Here is a 22,718-nt window from a genome sequence, read left to right as displayed (position 1 = left end):
ACCCCATGATCCAGATCCAAACCAAACTCTATTTGCCTCGACAAACGTGAAAAAAACTTGTTACATGACTGTTTTCTGTCAAGTGTTTTGCATCTGTAAAGCAGCTTTGAATAAAAGTTCATCAGAATGAAACTGTTCCCTGGTTTTCTGTCCAAACACCTTGGCAATGAAATAGTAAAGGACACAAAACTGTGGCAATCAAATATTTTTCAATCCTGCACTTTCTAAAGGAATCTTTGAGACAATAAATCATTAGAATTATGTTTATCAATTTTTCCACAAAAATACATGAGAAATAATTCCTCAACAATTAACTTTTAAAAGCAGTTAAAACATATCTTTCTAGCTTTTGTCACTTTCTGTTTTAATAAATATGCAATATTCTCATCGTTCTCCACTTTTACAATGTTTATTTTGTATTTTTCAAATTACAACTTACTATAGGATTGTATATCTATAATAATCTAAACTCATATTCTACATCTTGTTTAGTCAAGTACTGTACTTGTCATGTACCTTCGTGTTTTATCTTGAAGAGTCTATGCTCGTCATATAAAATGTAAAAATAAAGAATGTATAATTTAAAAAATGTAAGAGCTCAAACTCAATGTGTAAAATATAGGCTAAAGCTGCACTCTAATCAGCTCTTCAAAGATCACAGTGACACTGGAGGGTGATTCTCATAAAATCTTTAATGGAGGTGATATAATGCAAAAATGTGACAAAACGTTGAAATAATCCTTGAGGAATGGTAATTTTGAAAAGATTAGGAGGCCTTTAAATTCACAATAAATGCATTCATTGAACAGCATGACAACCTATATTCAAATTACTGAGCAGAACAATGTCAGATCTGTTGAACTGTTCACACTTCAGACATTCAGTTCATAAATGAGAAGTCCCAACCAGTCGAAGTGCTGGAGGATCCTTCTCAGCCCTGAATGATACACACACTCGACCTTCAGTCATTCATCACTGACACGTCATTGGCTGGTGTTCGTGCGTTGGTTACTGGACTGCAATAATGACAGAAACAAAGTTTGTGCTATCTCTACATCCAAAAAGCATTGCTCTTAAGATTGTACGAAATCTATATTGAAGCTGCAGAACAACTACATTGAATGGTGGCTTCTTTAAAACCGTAAGCTGAAGAAAAAAGAAGATATGAGGAGTTTCATTCCAAAAGGAGATACCCACATTTGAAATTACTGACACGGATGACTAAAAGACTGCTGGCACTTAAGTAAAGTATTTTACAGGTTAGATCTTAAAGTGAATGAGCTGTAAATACAAAAAGTTCAGATTTTTAAAAGAGAGAAGAATCTTGTTTTAATATTTTTGAGAAATATTAAATGGCAATATTTTGTGTGTGATGTGTTGGCCTCTAAAATGTTGACGAGAGAGTGCGTTACAGCATATGCAAAACATAATGGAGATAAAAAAAACAATCCTAATGTAGAAAAAAGAATACTGTGAGAAAATGGATATAATCCTCATCAGGCACTCAGATACATTACTCTTTATCTCTCTCTTTAATAAGACTGTACATTTGTGCATTTCATTACCAAGTCAAACAAGGTACTTCTCAGACATGACTCCATCTGTGACATTATAAAAATAAGAAATAAAAAAAAGCGTATACACCTCGCATTTAAAAACAAAAAGAAGCCTTTCTCCTATTTGAACAGCAATGAAAAGAAGTTTAAGGCAAGATGCTGAACACAGAAATCCAGATGCTGATTCGGGATGGTCTTTGTTCAGCTCTGGTGTTTGTTGGCATTTACCAGTTCAATCAGCAATCATCAAGAAGACTAGTGTTTTTCCCCGTTAGTTTGCTCTCGGTCTCAGGCATCCTTTGCTATAGGTCACGAGATTCCACGATGTCATCTCCCCACCCCCTGAGTCTGCTGGGAGTCGCTGTCTCCTTCTCCATGTTTTATGCAGGCAGACTCAGCTTCTTGCCTTTCAACACTGGGGGATGAGAAAAAAATGTTAGACAGTCGTCATCGGAACCTTAGCACCACAGACAAAATCCTGTCGTGGTTTTGCGAGACAAATTTGAGGCTAAAATGATTGCGCACATGCAAATTTAAAAAATGTTCCCCCACAAAATTCCCTTTGTGCGTTTCCTGGGAATGTGTTTCCTTGCTTAACTACTGTGAAGGGACAGTGGCACAAAGAGTGAATTTTGTACTAAAAACTGTAACTTTGGAAGAGACGCAATTCATTCACCAAACGCTGAAGCCTCATATTAGCTCCAGCTGAACTGTGTAATCTGTCTGTCAGGGTTCAAGGAGTGTGGATTTTGTCCCTCATTTCTTACTGATTCCAAGAAGGAATACAGTTCATACGGGCATGTGAGAATTCTATGACCCCATTTTATCGACTTTTTACTGTGACTGAACACCAAATGAAAAGATTTTATATAATATTTCATGTGCATAAAATGTTTCTTTTTTGTTCGCCTATACTGTTGCTTAATGGATGACACAAGTAAAGAACCCACCTTTGGTGACATAAAGGTAGAAGAAGTCACAGTAGAGGATAGTCTGGACCATGCCAGACACAATGGCAATCATGTCAAAGAAGCCCTCAAAATAGAAACGCCAGATCCAGTTGAAGAGGTAGAGGGCGCGATACAGGCCCAGGCAGAACAGGTAGTGGGTGGTGATTGTCTCCGCCTCGCCAGTCTTGCTGATCATGAAGAGCTGAGGCAGGATTGCCACCGACTCCAGGTAGATGGAGAACGTCCAAAGGATCTGATGACAAAGTGAGCAGGAGTGTAATTAATGTCACGTTTAAATGTCATGTTTACAAAAAGGGACTCCTGCATGTATTCTCATAATCAATTCATTTACAAAACGTTTAACCCACCTCGAGGAAAGAGAAGTCATGGTTGATGAGAACAGCGAGGCCTCCTACAGGAACTACCAGGAACTCCACCCGGAAACTGTCATGGTTGCCATCATAGGTAGCCCTGAATTTCATGTAGATCAGATACACCGTGGCACACGAACAACCGATGTAGATCACCTGGTAAACAACACAGAATCATTCCACACATCATTCAGGCTACTGGGAATAACAGGAGACCAGCGTCAAGGGATTCTGTTCAGAGCTGAGGCGTGACTGGTGTCTTACCTTCATGCATGTGTTGTAGAGGGAGATGAAGGAGGTGAGCAGATCCAAGTAGCGTGAGGTGAACACGATGGCAAACAGGATCTGGCTCTTCCCAGAGATACCTTGAACAAAAACAATAAAGCACATTTACTATTTAGGTGAAAAGTAAACCAAAGTCATGATCAACTTCAGAATGACCTCACTAGTAGTAATCATGAATAATAATGATTTCCTTATTGAACAGTGACATCTACTGGAATCATGGTTTATCTGCACACTCAAGACACTAATAACTATATTTTTCTTCAATTTGGACTTTTAACCAATCGTTTTACCTTCTAACATCATAAGTTTTACAAAAAACATAGAATGGCCTTTAAATCCAGGCTTAACTTTCTAGGAGACAAAATATGAAAACTCCCAATCAAAGACAATATGGTAGACACTAGACAGTTGATATGAGCATCTCAAGTATGTGGATTAGCATCCTTGAACCAGCACTTCAGACATCACAGGGCATCAGCAAACAACAGTACATAATGTATAAACAGGTTTGTTTTGGAGTGTGTTTTTTCCCCGCTGACCTTATAACACAAAAAATAATGTTTCTGTTACTGTTTTTGGGTGCAGACAAATATGAACAAAAATGGCCAACCTGCCTTTCGTCCCCTAACCTTGACATTTGATCATAGCTAAACATGACAATTCTAATCTTATAAATTAGCTTAATATCATCCCAGATCCATACAAGGCAACAAGATGTGACATGATCAACAATGTCTCCTCCCAGCAAGAATGGTTGGGGGTTTCCTCCATGTGCGCCTCACCACAGGGGTGAATGTGTGTGAGTGCATGATTGTCTACATGTGTTAGATAGCCTGTGATTGTCTGGTGACTTGTTTGAGATGTACCTCAGGCCACAGCCATCCCTCAGCCTTCAGGAGTGGGTCTCCCTCTGTGCTTATATGTGCCCTCACATCATTTGTGGTCATCATTGACCTGCCTCATCTCCCCTGTTGTCAGTACACCTCTGTGTGAATGGTATCTTTCAGCAGTTTTACAGAATGTATGAACAAGGTCATTGTGGTTCACATACATGAAAGCAGGTGGATGATAATCGTCTGTGAAGGTGAATTATGCATCATCGCAGGATGCGATGCCAATGACAGCCAAGTGGGGTCGACCAAACAAACATGGTTGCTATTGGTTCACCAAAGTTGAACTCTACGAGACACAATGCCGCAGATTTGCTTCCCCACAAGAAGTGAATGCTTTATTCGCCACTGCTACATTCACCTATGTATGACCATGAAAGACAGTATTAAAGGTTGCTTGGTGCTGGACGTCCTCTCTGTTGTCTTTCTGTTTTGTTTTGGCTTCCCTCGTCCCTGATCGAGGATTCTACAGACTGTAACGTCTGTTGGGGTTTGAGATTTTCTGTGTATGTATGTATATGTATATATATAGTCAAATATATTTCTGAACTGAATCATGACCATTTTAACCTCTTACCTTAACAAAACCATCACTACATGATATCTAACCACACAAATACACAAACAGAACTATCTATCTGTTATCTGTTGCCTGAAATGACCTCTTCACTTTGAACCTAACCCCCACAGCCTTGTGCCCAATAACTTCTCACCTCTCATAACCCCTACTGGTAGGAGTGGTTAGAAATCACTGTTATCTAGTGTGGCCCAGTGTGCAGCTTGACTCTCAACACGTGACTAATGTCAAGCAAATTAAGTAGAGTTGAAATAAAACAAACAAACAGAAACAAACAAACTATTTTAGGAGGTTAGCTACTTCCGTTGGAGAACGCCACGTCAGAAGCCAGACCAAACGAGTCGAGCACCGAACCTGAAGTTAGCAGAGCAGTGGTGTGTGTCACCGTGTGTGTGTGTGTGTGTGTACTGCAGCGAATAAAACAAGCAACTTCAACCGTATATTAATCTTGAATGATTACTATTCCTCTGCAAAGCTGCAGACACCAAACTGTGTACATACACAACCCCTCAACCCTGAGTTCAGCTAGCATACTCAACTCACACTGAGCCAGCTAATGCTAAGCTACATTTTGATATTGTTGTTACCAACCCCAGTATCTTAACCGCACGTCTGTAGTAAGTGTAACAGAAGCAATGCAGACACCGCGGTTTCGATTAGTTATCGGCAGTTAGCTAGCGCCGTTAGCCACTGGCTCAAATGAATGAGTGGGGAGCGTTAGCATGTGGCTAGCTACCTTGGAGCGTGCTAGTTGATGGGGGGGGGGGGGGGACAAAGCTGATAAAGGCAAAGTTACCCAGAAACACCAGGAGAACAACGGAGCATCGCGTGTGATGGTGGATGAAGCTCAGGCTCACCTGCACAGGACCTGCTCTTCCATATTTTGAGCAGCAGGATGATGATGGCAGCCAGATGAGAGAGGTCCCCGGTCAGTCTGAAGATGTTCATGGCGGCGGGATGGATTAGCGGACGCGGCTAACGCAGACAAGTCTCCTCTCAGCGCAGAAGCAGCCTCCTGGTCACACTTGCTAGTCCCGTAGGAAGGTTTCACCAGCTCGGCTCGGCTCGGCTCGGCGGCTGACGGGGCTGCGGGTCCTCAACGGGATTGAAAATATGGCGAGAGTGCAGGTCGACGTGGAAGGGGGCGTGGGAAAACACAGGCAGGGATTTGGATTGGACGAAAATCGGATTGACAGCACGAGAAGACCCGCCCACATCGAGCGGAACTGAGGGTGGGAAACACGGGAAACACGAGAAACACGGGGGGGCTGGTGCCTCCCTCAGTATCAGAAATCAACTTGATTTCATGATCTCAACGGGATAGTTCTCCGAAAACTGAAAATTCCCTCGTTATCTACTCACCACTATGCCGATGGAAGGGGGGGTGAAGTGTTTGAGTCCACAAAACACTTCTGGAGTTTCAGGGGTAAACAAGCGTGGCAGCCGAATCAAATACAATTGAAGTCAACGGTGACCTCTTCTTCTAACGTATAAAAACAACAGAAAAAAACATTAAATGCCTCCATACCGCTCCTGTGATGTCATCCAAGTGTCCTTAGGCCCCGACATTCAAATTCGACTGGAAACGGCGTCATTTACACCAAGTTTTTTGGTGAACTATCCCTTTAAACACTGCCAGCTCTGACAGAAATACTCATATGTTTTAAGAAAGAAAAAAAACTTTATTATGCAAATTATGTGAATTTTTAATCAGTCTTTTGTAAAAAAAAAACGATTATGTGAGAGTTATAAGGAAAATTAGATGAAAGTATCAATAGTGGATGCACTTAATGCAAAAAAAGTTAGCAGAGGAAGAAGACGTTACATTTGAGTGCAGATCAGGGAGCAGAGCCAGGAGATAGGGCACATTTCAATATTTTCACCTTTCCCCAGAGAATAATTCATGGATCTTGATGGGGAAAAAAATCTGTGAGTGTTTGCAATTTGGTGCAGCTTGACTGAATTTAAAGGGACTGCTGGGCCTTGGTGGAGGTGTACTCTCTAGTGAGTGGCATTCTAGCTCTCATTGTTCCCCATACACAAAACAAGATTTTCTGACCATCTCTTTACATTGCATATTTTCCATTAAATGCAAAGCATATTACAAGAGTCCGTCTCTGAATTGCTCCTTACAGATTATTTCGGACCACATGCTGTGTATTGTCCTCCTTTCATTTATGGTGCAAACACAAATGATTGTAGAACCTACATGTTCCAAAATGTATCTTGAATCTGTCCCTTGATTGAGCCATCATAATATCACATTACTATGTAATCACGTGACACATTTCTAAAAGCCCAAAGTGCAGACACACAATACAAAAGTAGGAACCAAGTGTTGAGAAATTGCTGCATACTCATTTCCCATGTTGTCAGCCCTTTAGACATCAACCAAGGAATCATGAGATCACCCACAAGTGTTCAAGCTACAGACATGGACTGGCTGTTTTGCTTTTCTCTCATGCTCACTCACCTGCTGCTAACAGGTAAAATGCGTTTCTGTCCGGACTTTATGTACATTGTTTGGAGGGTTTGTTTGTTTCATTGTAAGCAGGATTACACTGAAACAACTGAAACTTTATGGAAGCATGTGGTATATAGGTCTGGGAAGAACCCATCAAATTGTGTTGCTGATTTGGATCAGGGGGCTAATTACTTTTTCCACTTTCTTTAACGTTACAAGATTTTCAAAGTTTTTCAACATTTTCACAGTTTTTTCAAGGAATAATTAATGGATCTTGATGACAAAAATCTGGCATACAAAAGGGACTGATATCTGAGTATGTGAAATTTTGTACGTCTTGATTGAATTTCAGGGCAGTGTTGGGCCTTGGCAGAGGTACTAGCTCTACTGAGTGTCATTCTAGTTCTTATTATTCCACATTAACAATAAGAATTAGGCATCACAGCTGGTGTTCGTGGTTAGTTTAGAAACAATTTTGGGATTTAAAAACAGTGAATTTGACCTCTAATAAATTTCTCTCTTTCCAGACAGCTCAGAGAATACAGAAATCTGCTTATCACAGCCACATAGGGAGACCTGGAGGGAAACAGAACAAGAGGTTGTTCTGCGTTGTACTGTCAGTTCTCACTGCTCACAAGAAAGCTTTAATTATATGTGGATTGTTTTCAAAGAAGACTCCCACTTTCCTCTCAAACTGAATGGGATTCCACCCAAATACAGCCTGGACAGAGCATCTTTACGCATCAAGCCACTTAATATTAATGACACCGGGATCTACTACTGTGCTGCAGTGAGGTCTGGAAACCCAGCAAATGGCTCACAGCATGTAGGGCTGGGTACGGCTCTTACAGTGACAGGTAAGAGAAGAACTTTGAAGGTTACACACAGATGTTTGTATCCTTGAATAAGATGAATTACAGACAACTTTCCTTTTGCTTTCAGGACATGTTAAAACTTTGGCAAGGCACATTCTTCTGTGGTTGTCATTTGTCCTCCTGGTCATCTACAGCACGGCAATCGTGACGCTTATCATTTTTAAAAAGGTGCATTACTTCAACATATTTATTACAAATTCATACAAAGACTGAAAATGGAAAATGTGTTGATGTGAAACTAACCCCTGCCTCTCTGTTCTAGCATGGCTGCAACATGACCTGCTGCAGAAGGATGGGCAAAATCGACAAGGTTGTAGATAAGAGTATGATGTTGTTTGAATATGTGTTCGATGTGTTAACTGTTTAAGCCATGAGAAGCAAAAAGAGGAACAGGAGCCAAGGCCTCCGTTAAGTCCAGTCTTACGACACTACAATTGACAGAGCAGCTTTTAACTCGCTATTCTTTGAAATTAAAAACAGAAAAACAAATCTCTGAATATCTATGTACTAAAATAAATTTCTACCTCTCTTTTCAAGCAAAACGACTCAACTAAAAAAACAAGATTCCGCAGTGTGCTGCAAGAATTGAACAACAGAAGGGATTTGGAAAGAAGCGAACACGCTTCAGGCCAAAACGGTTCACAAATTGAGGTAAATCTAGTTGCAGAATGTTGTGGTTAGAATTTGTCAATAGGTGGATTTGGTAACGTGGAAACTTCTGCGTAACTTGTGTTACAGCATATTTCCTGCCAATGTCAAAATGTACTTTTTAAATCATTATTTTCCTATATTAATTAATTTCAGCCAGCAAGTCCTGACATCAAAAGCTCAACTGATGACATCTATCAAAATATCAACGGAGTTGGTCAAGTATGTTGAATGACAGAGTCAGACCTCCATCATCAGAGAAGATTTCCACAGCCACGTAACACCTGACAGGAGGACACTCATGTGACTGAGGAAATTAACACATCAGCAGAGGATGCAAGTTGGTTCCATGATGGGTCACTTTTATTTTCTTTAATGAAATGAGATATACACACCTCAACAAAAGGCACTGTTCCTCTCCTCTCTCGTTTTTCAGTTTTAGATGTGTTCTTACGGCATTTATAGTTCTGCATTATATTTATTATTATATTTATACATTCTGCTGGTAGTTATACATTTTGTAACACATTCAACATCAGTCAGTGTTTACCTGTGATAAACAGGAAAATCTAGTTCAGTTCACAAATGCTTCTCATATAACTGGAGTGTCTTACATACATTTAGGATAATAACCCATTTAAAGGGGGAAACAGCACTACAGTTTTATGCCTCTGGAAACCAGTGCAGTTTCAGTCAACATCATTTTTTTTTTTTTTACAAACTCATGAGGTTACTGTGACCTTTGAACACCAACACCTACTCAGTAAATCCTTGAATCCAAGTGAAGATTTGTGCCAAATTTGAAAAGATTCTCTCTTCTTAAGATAATGTATTAATGAGACAAAAAATGGTTTTCTGAGGTCACAGTGGCCTTCACCTTTGACCGCTTGATCAGGTCATGCTGAAGTCCGAGTGACTGTTTGTGAAGTAATGAAAATTCCAAATGGGTGTTCCTGATATATCATGTTCACAAGAACAAAAAGGTCACTGTGATATTGACCTTTGACCTTTTATCTTTGAGTCAAAGTGAATGTTTGTACCAAATCTGAATAAATTCGCTCAACACGTTCTGGAGATATTGTTTTCACAAGGCACTGGCTGGTGGCGCGGAGACAAACAAAAGGGAATGGTACTGTCAGTGATATGGAATAAGGAGTAGACCACATTTAGATTGTCAGGATAAGTTGTTCAGAAGAGCAAGTGTGCAAGAATATAAATAAAGCTTTTTGCACAAACTCCACAGGGCAGAGAAGGAACAGTACAGTATGATTCCCTGGATTCAAGCAGCTTTTTGAAAATATCACTTTATATCAAAATTATTCAAACATTCACATTTTTGACAGAAAATTAAATCACCGACTTGCAAACATGTAAAATAATAAATCATGTTTCACTTTCAGCTTATAGTAGAAATACATTTTATCAAAAATTATGGAAACCAAACCAAAAGATGTAAAGTGAACATAGAAAGTTCAAAAGGCACATAGAGAGGCATATTACAGACGAATGTATATTGAATGTAGCTTAGAAGCTTCAAACAGCATAGGTCTTGAAGTGGTTCATTAAAAAAAAAATCATCTGTCAACTAATAAGAAATGTACAGGTGGGCAATGTTTGAGGCATTGTGGAAACACATTCTGCTCATCTATTTCTTTTGATTACAAATACCCACAGAAAGAATCTAGATCCATCCAGATAACATTAGTTATGCATTCCTAAAAAGTACAAGGTGAATCATTCTAAACTGAGGTTTTTTACCATCCAACCAAACATCCTAAGGTAAACACTTGTGTGCAATCTTCCCTTCTGTGCCTCCTCTCCTTCATTACCGTCTACTGTAAACTGAACATCTGAAATACAGATGTAAATACATGTCACATTATCAACTTGATTTGAGCTGGGCTGGAGTTAAAGCTACGATGTTTGCCTCTGCTCTGCTCACAGCAAAGAACATTTAATGTCATGTCCGTGACGTTTTGCTCACTTTGTCTCTTCAGATTAAATGAAGCTGAGGTAACTGTAAACTTAAATGTTGGAAGTGTATGGTTTGGTCCAGCTATCCAGTTCTTTTCTCTCAAATATTCAATAATTTGCAAATTAATTTCTTCTTGATCACTCACTCAACAATAAAGAATTCCCCCCAAATCCCAGCTAAAGAAATCAGCCACCTCTGAAACATTAGTTGTCAATGTACTTTGCGTCTACTGTGTGACTGTTGCGGATAGAAAATGGCTTCCAAGCCAGGACCTGAACACAAGCGACGCACATTGGCACCAGACACACCAGGTAGAACATCACATTGTGGAGGCTCGCCAGGGTGCTGGAGAGAAGAAGATTTTAGTTATGGACACAAACTGTTTTTAATGTTTAAACTCGTTTATAACTGCAGGGATTTAGACATCAGCGTCTGACTTGTTGCACAGTGTCACAATTATTATTTGAAAGTGCAAATGTAACAACAAGTGTGTGGTGACTGCATCTATGTGGATGTTTCTGATATTGCACAAGGATAAGAAAGATTTAAGAGTATTTCTTCAGCTGTTTTCAGACATAAACTATGGAAAATTCCTTGGAGAATTCGGTCTGTGCATTTTCCAGAGTTTGCCTTTCACATAGAAAGAAAGCGGCAGGAGATTGTCTGGGTCAGATACATTCACTTGAACAACTTGGAACATTTCTGTAATTAATTTCGTTGAAGGTAAAAGTGATGAGGAAAGAGAGACTGTTGTTACTTCAAAGTGGGAGTTATCCTCCCACTTTCCAGGGAGAAATAGTTTTTTTAAAGTTTCTTGGTGAAGGTTAGGTTTTTGTTGCATCTTAATGAAGGTGTGAACTGGGAACTGGATGAACTGCTATTTCTTTTTACACCAGTTGAAACTAGTGCTGTGTAGAGGTTTGTACTACAGTCAGACCTGAGCAATTATCTGTCGGACCCTGACCAAGCCAGAGAGAAGCGTAACTGAGCCTGACCCAAACCCGACAGATAAACAGTTTTTTTGTGTCCAACATTTGACTTATTTTTTCAGTTCAAATTTGTATCTTTAAAGCAAGAAGACGCGAGTGACTGTCTGTACCTTGGATTCGAATTCCCTCCTTCTTCCTTCAGCTGTTCATATCCAAACTGGTTGAGGACGGAGAGCACTATCATCGGGGCTAGAGACTGACCCGGCTTGGTGAACAGAGCATTCGTCCCAAACACCATTGAGGAGAGTGGGGAACTGTAGAATGGGGGGGGGGGATCATGACATAAAAAAGTCATCAAATAATCGGAATTTGTTTAACTATCAATGATAACAGAAAAGACGCATTTGTTTAAACTATTGCCCATTTATTTAGCACCGGCTGGAAAAGCAGGATATGCTTAATGCTACCTTGTTTATCGAGTATTGAAAAGCACAAAGGTTCAAAGACATCGCTACATCAAACATTATATATCTGCATGTGAGGGCTAAGTGCCTCAGTGTGCATGTCGGTTGTTTTTGTTACCTGCGGCTGTGCCTCTGCAGGTCTGTGTCGATGATGTCAGCCAAAGGCAAGCCGAAAAGACTGAAGGATGCCTGAATCATGACCCTGCATAGAAGACAAGGGGGACAGTGCAGTGATTATATACAGTGATTGAAGAACTTTAAGAAAGTCACAAGGTCTATTAACTGCTTACATGTTAATAGTGAGGAAAAAGGCCAGAAAATAGTAGTGCTGGGGACCGAGTATTAGCATGATAGCCGCCATTGCAGCCTCCAAGTAGAAGGTGAAGAGGATGATCCTGTAATAGCCAATGCCATGCAGCAGACTCTGACAGCTCAATACCAACAACTGGGAAGAAGACAAGGAATAGTATCGGAACAACACACAGAAAACACATATAAATAGACACAATACAAGCAAATGGAGAAAGCAGCTTCATCATTTTGACAACACATGCGCAGCAAATACTCACAACACAACCAAATACTGACAACACAACAGAAGTTGAAGTTTCAGGGGGACACTAAAAAAAGATGAACATGGCTGGGACACCATTGTCGTCACCTTGGTTTGTGACTCCTGAAGTTACAAGTTGAATTTTTCTATCCCTCAGTGTTGAAGGAAAATGAGATAAATGCTTATTTTAACATTGTGATTCAGATATTTTTTGCAGATGTATAGCCTACTGTAAACCTAGCATTAGCCTTGTGCATGTTACAGTACGGTCCTTTAAGTTAATAGGAAAAAGCCAATCATTATGCACCATAGCTAAAGCTCTCTGTTATTTAAAAGTGTTTATTATAAAAAAAAAAATCCTGGTAGCACAATACCTGTGGACAGATGAATCCCGCTCCGTACATGATGCTCTTGGCCAGAGATGGAAGCACATCTGGAGGAATCAAGTGCTCAGCAAATATCATGGTAAAATTGCTGAAGAAAGCCAAAATGAAAACCTGGAAAAAGTTCATGATCACAAAAAGCTGAAAGTCTCGATTGGCCAGGATTTGCCACATCAATGTCGTTAGCGGCGACATAGAAAACACTGACTGCTGGCACGTCTGGTCATCACACCCAGTGTCTTCGGGTTTAGACGCTTTGTTTTCGAAGCGGCTCTCAATGTGGATGCCTGTATAGAGCATGCAGCCACAGCTTATGACAGCAATGAACACCGTGAAGGTTTGGAAGGCTCCAAAGTCCTCCATGTTATTGGACAGCATACCACAGAAAAGGACGCTGGAGGAGCCAATGAGAGAGGCGACCTGCAGAATTTAAGAGAGGGAATGCAAAATGCAAGGAGAGTTTGTATCATGTTAGCAAGGGGACCCACAGTAGAAAGCTGAATGCAGCGGTTGGACTTATAACGTCCGTACCTGGTTGTACTTTACAAGTCTTAGTCGATTCTGATGGTGGCTGGATATCTCTGCAAACAACGCACACTGTGCCAGCAGCACAAAAGTCAGCATGGCGTCAAACACACACAGCGCCACCATCAAATGTAGGCCACTCAACCAGTCGTTAGGGGCATAGGACCGCCATGGGAACCAGGCTATAAGGAAAGACAGGGAGTAGAAGGGAGCTCCGTACAGGATGGAGAGTCGTCGCTGAGAGCAGAAGGCCACCCGGGAGTTGTCTTGCAGGTAGCCAAAGAGAGGGTCATTGATCGCATTCCAAACCATGTACATCACCTGCGGAGAGGAGGTTCAATAAGATTGTTTAAAATGATGTTGAAAATGTGAGTTAGTCAACAGCAGACATTTGCTTTGTTCCAGCTTATGAAATTGGAGGATTTCACATGATAGCTTTTGGTTTCAGGCAGTGGCTCAGATGACAAAACAAACCATGTTAAAGATGTCACCTCAGCCTCTGCAGAGTCGCACTATCCATTTCCAACCATCGTCAGATATGTTGATCAGTCTTATGAACTAATCAGCAGCTTAATCAATAGCATGCGTACTTTTAAGTCTGATCCTTGTTTCCAGATGACAGCAGCCAGGTTCTTTAAAAGCGTCACTCTTGATTGATTGACAGGAGCTCACTCACCTGTGATTGCTGGAACGCTCCCTCTGAGATCTTGTACTTGTTGAGGAAGAGTTTGACATAGTAGAAGCTGAATATGCTGTTGATCATGGTGGATCCCAGGGTGGTCATGGCATAAGCCAGAGCTACGGGATTGAGCCCGCAGATGATGATCAGGTGCCGGATTCTGCCCATTGTCCCGGGCCAGACACCCGTGGCCGGGTTCTCCTGCACGGCCATGGAGAGAAAGGACAATCAAACAACCAGGATATGTCTATTTCACATCGGTGTTGTTTAGCATCGCTGGTTTTAGCAGGAACAACTCTGCATTTGAGGAAAAACTGCAGAGCCGGTGCGTCTGGAGGGTTTAATGTCTTCCAGCAGTGTCGTGTTTGAGAGTAAATTAATGAAGAAGACGAGTTTAGAGCGAAAACATGTCAAACCTGTCAAACTCGACTTTGAGCGTCTGTGCTGCAGGGGGGCGGGACTTGGAGACGGGCAAGCAAAACACCTGATTGGCCCGGGGTGTTATTTCCTCGCGTTTGCCGCTTTGTGATTCGCTGATGTAAAATGTCTGTCTAAAGAAAGCAGGAAGCTACGAGAACCAAAACAAATGTAAAAAAAAAAAGTATCAATTCTTTCTCTTTGTCAGTTTTATCCGTAAATGGTGATACAAGTTAAACCGGATAAAATTGAGAAATATTTCACGGTTAATTAAAAATAAAATAAAAAATATTCTTCTTTGGTTTAACTGCCACCTACCGGATGTTGTGGTGTATTAGATATTTGCCACGTTGCTGGAGAGAGTGAGGGTTTAACGCCGCTCTCACACCGGGAGGATGCAGTTCATCTTCCTGCTCGCACCGAGGCGGAGGACGGCGGCCGAGCTGCTCCGCTGACCGACACACACACACACACACACCGGGGTGCCGGGTCCAGGTCATGCGGGGTCCTCCCTCTCCCCCAGCCGAGGCTCCAACATGTTGACGGACACGATGATGGAGGAAGAGTTTGAGAAGAGCGGAGAGTCCTGGCACCACCCGCAGGACCTGGAGCACGGTAAGAGCCGCGGGGACGCGCCCTGTCCATCACTGCACACAGGCTGCAGAGGAAAGCATGTCCTCATCATCACCATCATCATCATCATCATCATCATCATCATCATCATCATCATCATCATCCTGTGTGGAAACTTGTTTTATTGCACTGGAGCTTGTCAGTGAAGGAATCCACGACACAACAACCAATGGGCTCACAAACAACACACAAAGTCCTGCAACACACATATGTGTAATGTTGCTGTGGACTTTTCTCTCGTCTTTTTCTTACTCAGATCACCAGAAAAAAAGCTGTAACAACTTTTATCAACTAGTGATGTGATTGATCTGACGAGTCCTAACTAGGACTGGGTGATTTGGCCATAAGTTGTATCAAGATAAACATTTTCACATCAGTCGATATCGATAATTATCACAATAAGTGTCACATTATAATTTTCACTTATATTAACAAATAATGTGGTTTATTTCCCATTGTTTATTGGTATTGATAATTATCATGATGACAAATTATTATTTCTTAGTGTTATATATCTTAAAGTATTATAGTCTTTCTAAGACTGAGCACTGTGTGCAATAAGGCCAAAGTTTCATATCAGTCATTATCTATAATTATCATGATAAATGTCTTCTTTTAAGTTTCTTTTAAATTATATTGCAATAATTATTGATGTTGATTAATTGCCCTGCCCATGTAGTAACTATGTAACTAGTAACACAGTAACTACCATGTCAAATGTAGTGGAGTGGAAGTATAAAGTGGCACAAATACTGTACTGAGCTTAAGTTTAGAGGTAAACTTAAGCTCAGTACTACTTAGTCATGCTCTGCAGCTTCTCACTGATGAAGTACGTAGAGACTCACGCCGGTCACGGGGTTAGAGCTGAGACATCCTGAGAGCTCTGTGTATCCAGGATTTCCTGAGGCTGTCACTGGTCCTGTGTGGATTGTTTTCTGGTAAACTTGCAGTTCATAGAGTGTTTGTGCTGCTGACTAGAACCCAAAGGTGGGAACACTTTTACTAAAAGATAGCGCGCAAGTTTCATCAAGCATGAGACGACAAAGAAACAAATGTGGACATTAATAATGGGTAGTAACATGGACCAAATATAAACGTTGTACTACCACATTAGAAATAATGTATGTCACCTCAGAGGAACAAAATCCAGAAGGTATAGTAGGGGTAAGGGTCACAAGAAGATCTCAAGGCATGACTTAGATTCCTCTGCGATTCCGTGCCAAATAGCAATAGTGTGAGACAATGTGTTGTGTGTTAGTGTGTGAGTGAGAGCTGCACCACTGGAAGCCTGTTTACATTCATTCAGCAAACCTACTTCTTTCAGCTGCCTGAGTTTGGGCAATAAAACAGTTTCGGATCCTCTGTTTACATTTTTTCCTCCTGTGCTGTGACAGATCTCCATTTGGCAGCAGAGCTGGGGAAAACCCTCCTCGACCAGAACCATGAGCTGGAGCAGGCCCTCCAGCAGATGTACTCCACCAACCAGGAGCAGCTGCAGGAGATAGAGGTGATACACGTTAGGGAGGAAGTAATCAGAGGGCTGGGGGCAGCATGTGAGCGAAGCCATAATATTAACACGTGCTAATGTTATATTACTCACAGATCTGGAAGAGAAGTGTCTGTGTGAATTACTCTTTAAATAGGAGCTAATCCTCACCAGTCCGACATAGTGAGCCACTGCATCTTGTGCATCTAGCTAATTATAGGAACACGTTTACACCTTTTACTTGGACATTGTTCAACTAATGATCTTAATTACTCCACCAAGGAGGTTTTAAACTTGTTTTTTACATAGAGAGGGCGTTTTTCAACATTTTCACTATTTTCACAGGGAATCATTCATGGGTCTTGGTGAAAAAATCAGGCCCATTTAGGGAACTGATATGTACAATTTGCTGCAGCTTGATTGGGCCTTGCCGGTGGTATGCGCTGGACTTAGTGCCATTCTAGTTAAGCTTTCGGCTTTTCTCTCATTTGTTGGAGTGCAACCAGTCAACGGGCTAAATAGGTCAAAATACAGAACATACATTACATTTGTATGTGTACTGTTCTGAACACTTAGATCTGCAGAAATATGTCCATCTTTCAAGCAGTAGAGCACAGTTCTTGGTTTGCATGTGGGTTGTCGGTCAGAGCTCATGAATAAACCCCATCTCGCCTTTTATATGTCAGGGCCCATATGTTTAATTTTGGCACGGGCTTCCAGTGCTGATCTATTTGAGTGTGAGGGCGTCGCATTCAGCGGGTCAACGATGATAAGAGCCTTAATTTGTTTTCGGCGGTGAGAGGGCCGTTGGCTTCAGGATTTGTTGAGGTAGATATGGTAATCCCCATACGTCCCTCTGACCTTCATTCTCACACTGTGTCCACTGCTGGTCTTACTCACGCCGCTAATAACTGTCTCAAAGCTGTGCTCACACCTGATCATGAGAATGCGACACAGGGCTGAGCTTCTGTCTGAGCACATTTACAAAAGCACCAGACCAGTGGTTGCATTGATCTCCACCAGAGAAAAGTAATTTAGTTGATGTCCCGAACTCGGCATGCACTTTATTCCCATAATCAGTGGAATTCAACCCCAAGACTCTTATTAAAATGTTTCAGTCTGGGATTTAAAACCAAATTAAAAAATGTGTAAAACACCTTTCTTTTTTGTGGGTAGTTTTAAAGATTTAAAATAACCTTACATGTGATAAGCAAGTGACTGATGTTAAAATGTTTTAGGATTCGACTCGTTATGAATCTATTAACGTATTTATATAGTCGTAGTAATCTGTAGAATATGTTTTCAATTAGTTATTTAACTATAAAACAATATTCAATACTTCAAAATATGCAAATCTTTCAGTGGCCAATTCAATCCCCACATTGAAGAAGCTAGAACCAGAGTCTTTAAATTTGGAAATGAATACAAACCGTTTAGCTGCACACAAGTAATTTAGAGAAGATATCAACACCACAGCCCTGCGGACTTCAATCGAGCTAAATCTTTGACACTTCTGTCTCTTGTGCACCAGTACCTCACCAAGCAGGTGGACCTGCTGCGTCAGGTGAACGACCAGCATGCCAGAGTGTACGAGCAGCTAGACGTGGCCGCCAGGGATCTGGAGCAAGGCAACCGGAGACTAGTGCAGGACAACCGCCTGGCCCAGCAGAAGATCCACAGGTCAGTTGATCAGTTATCAAGGAAAGGAAATCAGATTATTTAGTCATGAAATCTCGACATATATGCAGAGCTTCAGTGTGGCATCATGTTAGCTCTCCTTTCCACTGCAGTCTAACAGAGACCACTGACGGGCTTCAGACCCTCATGGAGGACTTGCAGACCCAGGTGGACGAGCTCAAGGCCGCCCAGACGGAGAGGAACAAAAGAGAGGTGTCGGAGCAGCGACGCAACCTCGGAGCTCAGAGTGTTTCCTGTCTCAAAGAGCTGTATGACTTACAACATGAAAGGTTTTGTTTGTTTTCTACTTTCTTTATCATGGCGCTTGTGATAAAATACCATGCATTCATATAAAAAGTCCAACTAAGGGATTTTGAAATGTAGACTAAATTATCATAAATCATAAATTCATATCTTATAACATCCTATTTAAAATAATTTTTACATGAAATATAATTTTGTTCCTGAATCAGGCACCCTGACAGTCTGCGTGTGGGCGGACTCTGGGTACCGCAGGACTCTTTCTATGACCGAGACAGACGCCAAAACGCGGAGGAGGAGAATGCGTCCCTGCAGCGCTCCGTCCAGACCCTTCAGGCCCAGATAGCTGCAGAGCGGAGCCGCAGGGAGGCTGCAGAACAGGAGAGTGAGTTGACAGCCAGTGAGAACGTAGACCTGGAGCAGCGGCTGTCTCTACTGTCGGGCTGCTGGACCCGGCAGAAGGAGCTGGAGGCCGAAGTGGAACAGCTGCGACTTCTGTGGCGTGCTGACTGTGCCAAAAGGTTAGGACTGAATTGATACTGGACTGTATTCAAATTGAATTACCTTGGCACTGTTTTTATGACCTTCAGTCGATTTTACAACTTTTATCTGCCACTATCTCTCACTACTCTTGAATTAATGCCTCTATGTTCCCCCCATTTCCTCCAGTGTCAGAAGGCCAGACCAGCTTCTGTTGCCTGATACAATATTCTTTGCCTCAGAGGAAAAGCCCAGCCCAGTGCAGAGTGACGCTGAGGAGAAGGTAGAAAAGGACGAGGAGCAGAGAAGATACAGGCGACAGAGGTGTAACAGCGACACCGCTTTGAGAGCATCAAATCCAGACGAGATTCGCCGTGGTCACGATCCGCTGTGTATACGGCGAGCAGAGGCGGTAAAACAGAGGGGCATCTCTCTGCTCAATGAGGTGGATGCACAGTACAGTGCCCTGCAGGTATTCATAGCACATTTGGTGCAATTTATGTATGAGTACTATTCAGAACATTTTCTTTATTTGATATCTATTAAAGGGCCATTTTAATCTGAAACCTTTTTCCTTAGAATAGTGTTAAGATTTAAAATAAACTGTGTTTTCTAGGTGAAATATGATGAACTGCTGAAACGATGCCACCAGGCGACAGACGGACTCAGCAATAAAGCCATCCAGACGTCCCAGAGTCCCTTCGGAAGCATCCGGACGCGGCGCCGCCTGTCGAGCTCAGCGGCTCTGTCTGGTCTGACAGTGGTCGTGGAGGATGGCCAGCAGCCGGAATACAAGGCTCTCTTCAAGGAGATCTTCAGCTGCATCCACAAGACCAAAGAGGACCTCGGCGAGAACAGACGCGCAGACAGGGACATTATTTCCCATGATTCTGCCTAGGGATTGAATTAATCATCATCCAGGGACATGGGGATGGAAGTGGTTTGTCTCTCTTTGAAACTTTGAGGTGGCTTTAACATGTTGTTATCCAGGGGCTGCGATGCAAGTAAGCACAAAGCGTCTCAGACACGCTACAATCCTCTTATCTCCTGTCATGTTGGCACACCTATATTTATGTTAGTCAGCACTGTTCCTTTTATTCTGTCCTTACAGAAATTAAGTGTTAAAAAAATTGTTGCGTAAAGCAGCTGTGTGATTTGATGCAATAATGCATTCCAAAGATCAACAACAAAACTAGATAGAAAATATATTATTGTATATGGAAGTTTTTATAGTTAGATTAACTTGTACTAACTGATCCTTGTCTAATTCAATAGTTTTATCTCCCAATCTACAAGTATTATATCCACCTACAGCAGTATTCAGTGTTAATAGAATGCCAACCCTGTGACCACTTGATCATTTGGTTTGTGGGAGAGAAACACACACATTGAATATTGTTTGCATCGAATAAAGATGGAGACGTAGTTGTTATATAAGACTTATGTAAACTGAAATGTTGGAATGTTTGTAATAGGATGAAAAACTGTGTAACAGCTAAAGACTCAGGAGTTTATGATAATTAGCTTAACAGCTAGTGCAAGTTGGTTTTTGTAAGTTGAACGGTTGAGGGTCATTAGAAAGTCACCAGAGAAATTTCAGTGGAATACAGTTTGTAATGTCCGTACACAGCTCAGTGTCTGTATACCAGTAGTACACATAACCAGCCATGCACTTTTTATGACTGAATCCCACTTTCTGTTTTATTTATTTTTATATATGATGTATAGAGGAGATGAAATGTTATTTATTTTCTTTACCGCTAAATATTCAGAGCAGATTGTTCCACTAAGTGTGAGTGGAAGTGAAATTATATGTAGACAATTTCCTTTGCCTCAAATTGTTGTAATCTTTCTTACGGCTTGAAAATGCAGTTCTCTTGATGTGGAACAGAAGATCATCATTAACAGCAGAAAGACATTTATAGCTGATTTTTCTTATAACCTATTCTGTCTAAATCAAAAAGGTTGGCATAGATATCATGGGAACATTCTCTCATATAGGAAAATTCGTTTTTTTTCCCCAGACCCCAGCTGTTGTTGACTGAATTTAAAGTGACAAATCTTATACTGCTGACACCCACAGTGACAAAATTGTATTTTTCATACATCACTCGCACTTTCCCTGGGATGTGATGATGCTGATGTTTTTCTCTGAAGCTGTGAACTATATCTGTATACTGCTGCAGAATGCAACACTGTATACTAAGAGGTGTCCTCAATGAAGACTAACATGTTTTTGCTTGCAACTAACTAGTAAAAACACTGATGCAGGAGCCTGTTGTGTATCTCGTCCAGTCTGTAACAACACTACATAGATAATATCACTGAGATGTTTCAACCTGTTCTGCCTTCATATGCATAATCATACCATTTTAAAAATGGGTATCTGCATGTGGCAGGGTGAGGTAGAATACACAACTGTACTAAAAGCATTTCCTCTCGTACTCTGTCCCCTTGTGTACTCTGTGGCCCAACAAACAATTAATGGGGCTTTGTCTCTTGTAATTCGGGTTTACATAACTGAGATTTCACCACGCTGCTCACAACCAGACTCCAAATCCATTAAACCTCCAGACAAGGGGATTGCATACCCTGCTCACCTAAAAGGGGCAGGTCTTGGCAAGACCATAAACATACACACACACACACAAACACACACACACACAGTCTTACATCAGCAGATGTAGAGGTCTGAGACCAAGCATCGTGCAAAATGTAATAATAAAATTGTCCCACATGACAAGAAGAAACCGTATCGTGATCGTGAAATGAAGATACAACTGTGGCTAAAAAAAACACAACAAAAAATCATAAAACCCAATGGCAAATAACAAAACAGCAAATAACAATGCACCACGGCAAATAACAAAACACAACGGCAAATAAGAAATTGTGTTTTGTGACTTGCTGTTGCACTTCAGGGCCACCGTACGAGCCCCATTCTTATTAATTAAAACAATGCACTTACTTTAAAGCTACTACTGTGGTTCAGTGGTGGATTCACAAGAAACAACACAGAACCCTGTGTTTAATTTACTAGTTGTACCATGTGCACAGATCCCCACAATGATGCCCTACAATAAGGTAAACTTAAGGTACATAATTTTACATTTAATGTTATATATTCCACAGTCATTTTAAGGAACGAACGATAAAAAAAAAAAAGCTCATCATACCAAACTGTCAGCTACAAAAATAAAATGCACCACCCTTCGTCTCTCAGCGGTAGCGTGGCCGAGTGGTCTAAGGCGCTGGATTTAGGCTCCAGTCATTTCGATGGCGTGGGTTCGAATCCCACCGCTGCCAGGTTTTTTTTTGTTTTGTGGATCAGTCTCTTTAAGATTATGTAGAATCAGCGGATTTTCATTTCTACGCTGTTACGTGAAAACATCAAGAATCGATTACACATCACCGCTGAATCATTAGCGATGCAAGTGCGCCCCCTTTTGGCAGAATATGCACAAAAACTCGTCTTTAAACTTCTTTAAATCACAGACTCATCCTCAAACATCCCACACTAAGTTGCCCAGCTCTTCATATTTATGTTATATATTTAGATTTTCAACCACAGACCAAAATCATTTTTTATTTCAGCAGAACTTCAGTAGTAGAACTCGTTGCTGATTATAAATGCAAA

At 41.2% G+C, this 22,718-nt stretch overlaps 4 protein-coding genes and 1 non-coding gene across 6 annotated transcripts; 3 read left to right on the top strand and 2 right to left on the bottom strand.

The window, feature by feature from the left end:
• Positions 1-672: 672 nt before the first annotated feature.
• LOC117765720 (ER lumen protein-retaining receptor 2-like) lies at positions 673-5,763 on the bottom strand. Its single transcript, XM_034592148.1, has 5 exons — positions 5,490-5,763; positions 3,142-3,242; positions 2,875-3,033; positions 2,507-2,759; positions 673-1,971 (listed from the first exon to the last, which is right to left on the bottom strand). The coding sequence occupies exons 1-5, from the start codon at positions 5,578-5,580 to the stop codon at positions 1,937-1,939; spliced, it is 639 nt and encodes a 212-aa protein (XP_034448039.1). The 5' UTR covers positions 5,581-5,763; the 3' UTR covers positions 673-1,936.
• si:ch211-139g16.8 lies at positions 4,955-21,522 on the top strand. Its single transcript, XM_034592147.1, has 8 exons — positions 4,955-5,006; positions 7,009-7,118; positions 7,624-7,953; positions 8,039-8,139; positions 8,234-8,281; positions 8,509-8,622; positions 8,776-9,157; positions 21,512-21,522. The coding sequence occupies exons 2-7, from the start codon at positions 7,034-7,036 to the stop codon at positions 8,848-8,850; spliced, it is 753 nt and encodes a 250-aa protein (XP_034448038.1). The 5' UTR covers positions 4,955-5,006; positions 7,009-7,033; the 3' UTR covers positions 8,851-9,157; positions 21,512-21,522.
• Positions 8,995-14,638, bottom strand: mfsd13al (major facilitator superfamily domain containing 13a-like). 2 transcript variants are annotated; one of them, XM_034592143.1, is made up of 8 exons: positions 14,544-14,638; positions 14,125-14,328; positions 13,455-13,769; positions 12,915-13,343; positions 12,278-12,432; positions 12,106-12,189; positions 11,694-11,837; positions 9,705-10,939 (listed from the first exon to the last, which is right to left on the bottom strand). In XM_034592143.1, the coding sequence occupies exons 2-8, from the start codon at positions 14,293-14,295 to the stop codon at positions 10,798-10,800; spliced, it is 1,440 nt and encodes a 479-aa protein (XP_034448034.1). In that variant the 5' UTR covers positions 14,296-14,328; positions 14,544-14,638; the 3' UTR covers positions 9,705-10,797. The 2 variants fall into 2 exon arrangements, with proteins under 2 accessions (XP_034448033.1, XP_034448034.1); XM_034592142.1 differs by having other exon boundaries at positions 8,995-10,939; positions 14,125-14,578.
• cdr2a (cerebellar degeneration-related protein 2a) lies at positions 14,767-20,693 on the top strand. The gene is made up of 7 exons (XM_034592141.1): positions 14,767-15,159; positions 16,572-16,684; positions 18,195-18,343; positions 18,454-18,630; positions 18,814-19,122; positions 19,271-19,553; positions 19,698-20,693. Exons 1-7 carry the CDS (start codon positions 15,081-15,083, stop codon positions 19,977-19,979), a joined length of 1,392 nt encoding a protein of 463 aa, XP_034448032.1. The 5' UTR covers positions 14,767-15,080; the 3' UTR covers positions 19,980-20,693.
• Positions 21,523-22,305: 783 nt separating the features above from the next.
• trnal-uag lies at positions 22,306-22,387 on the top strand. The gene has a single exon. It is a non-coding gene; the product is annotated as a tRNA-Leu (tRNA).
• The last annotated feature ends 331 nt before the right edge of the window (positions 22,388-22,718 follow it).

This window comes from Hippoglossus hippoglossus, chromosome 8 (genome assembly GCF_009819705.1).
Source record: "Hippoglossus hippoglossus isolate fHipHip1 chromosome 8, fHipHip1.pri, whole genome shotgun sequence".
Taxonomy (NCBI): domain Eukaryota; kingdom Metazoa; phylum Chordata; class Actinopteri; order Pleuronectiformes; family Pleuronectidae; genus Hippoglossus; species Hippoglossus hippoglossus.
Note: the sequence above shows the minus strand (reverse complement) of the source record. Positions and strands in the feature narration are given on the sequence as shown.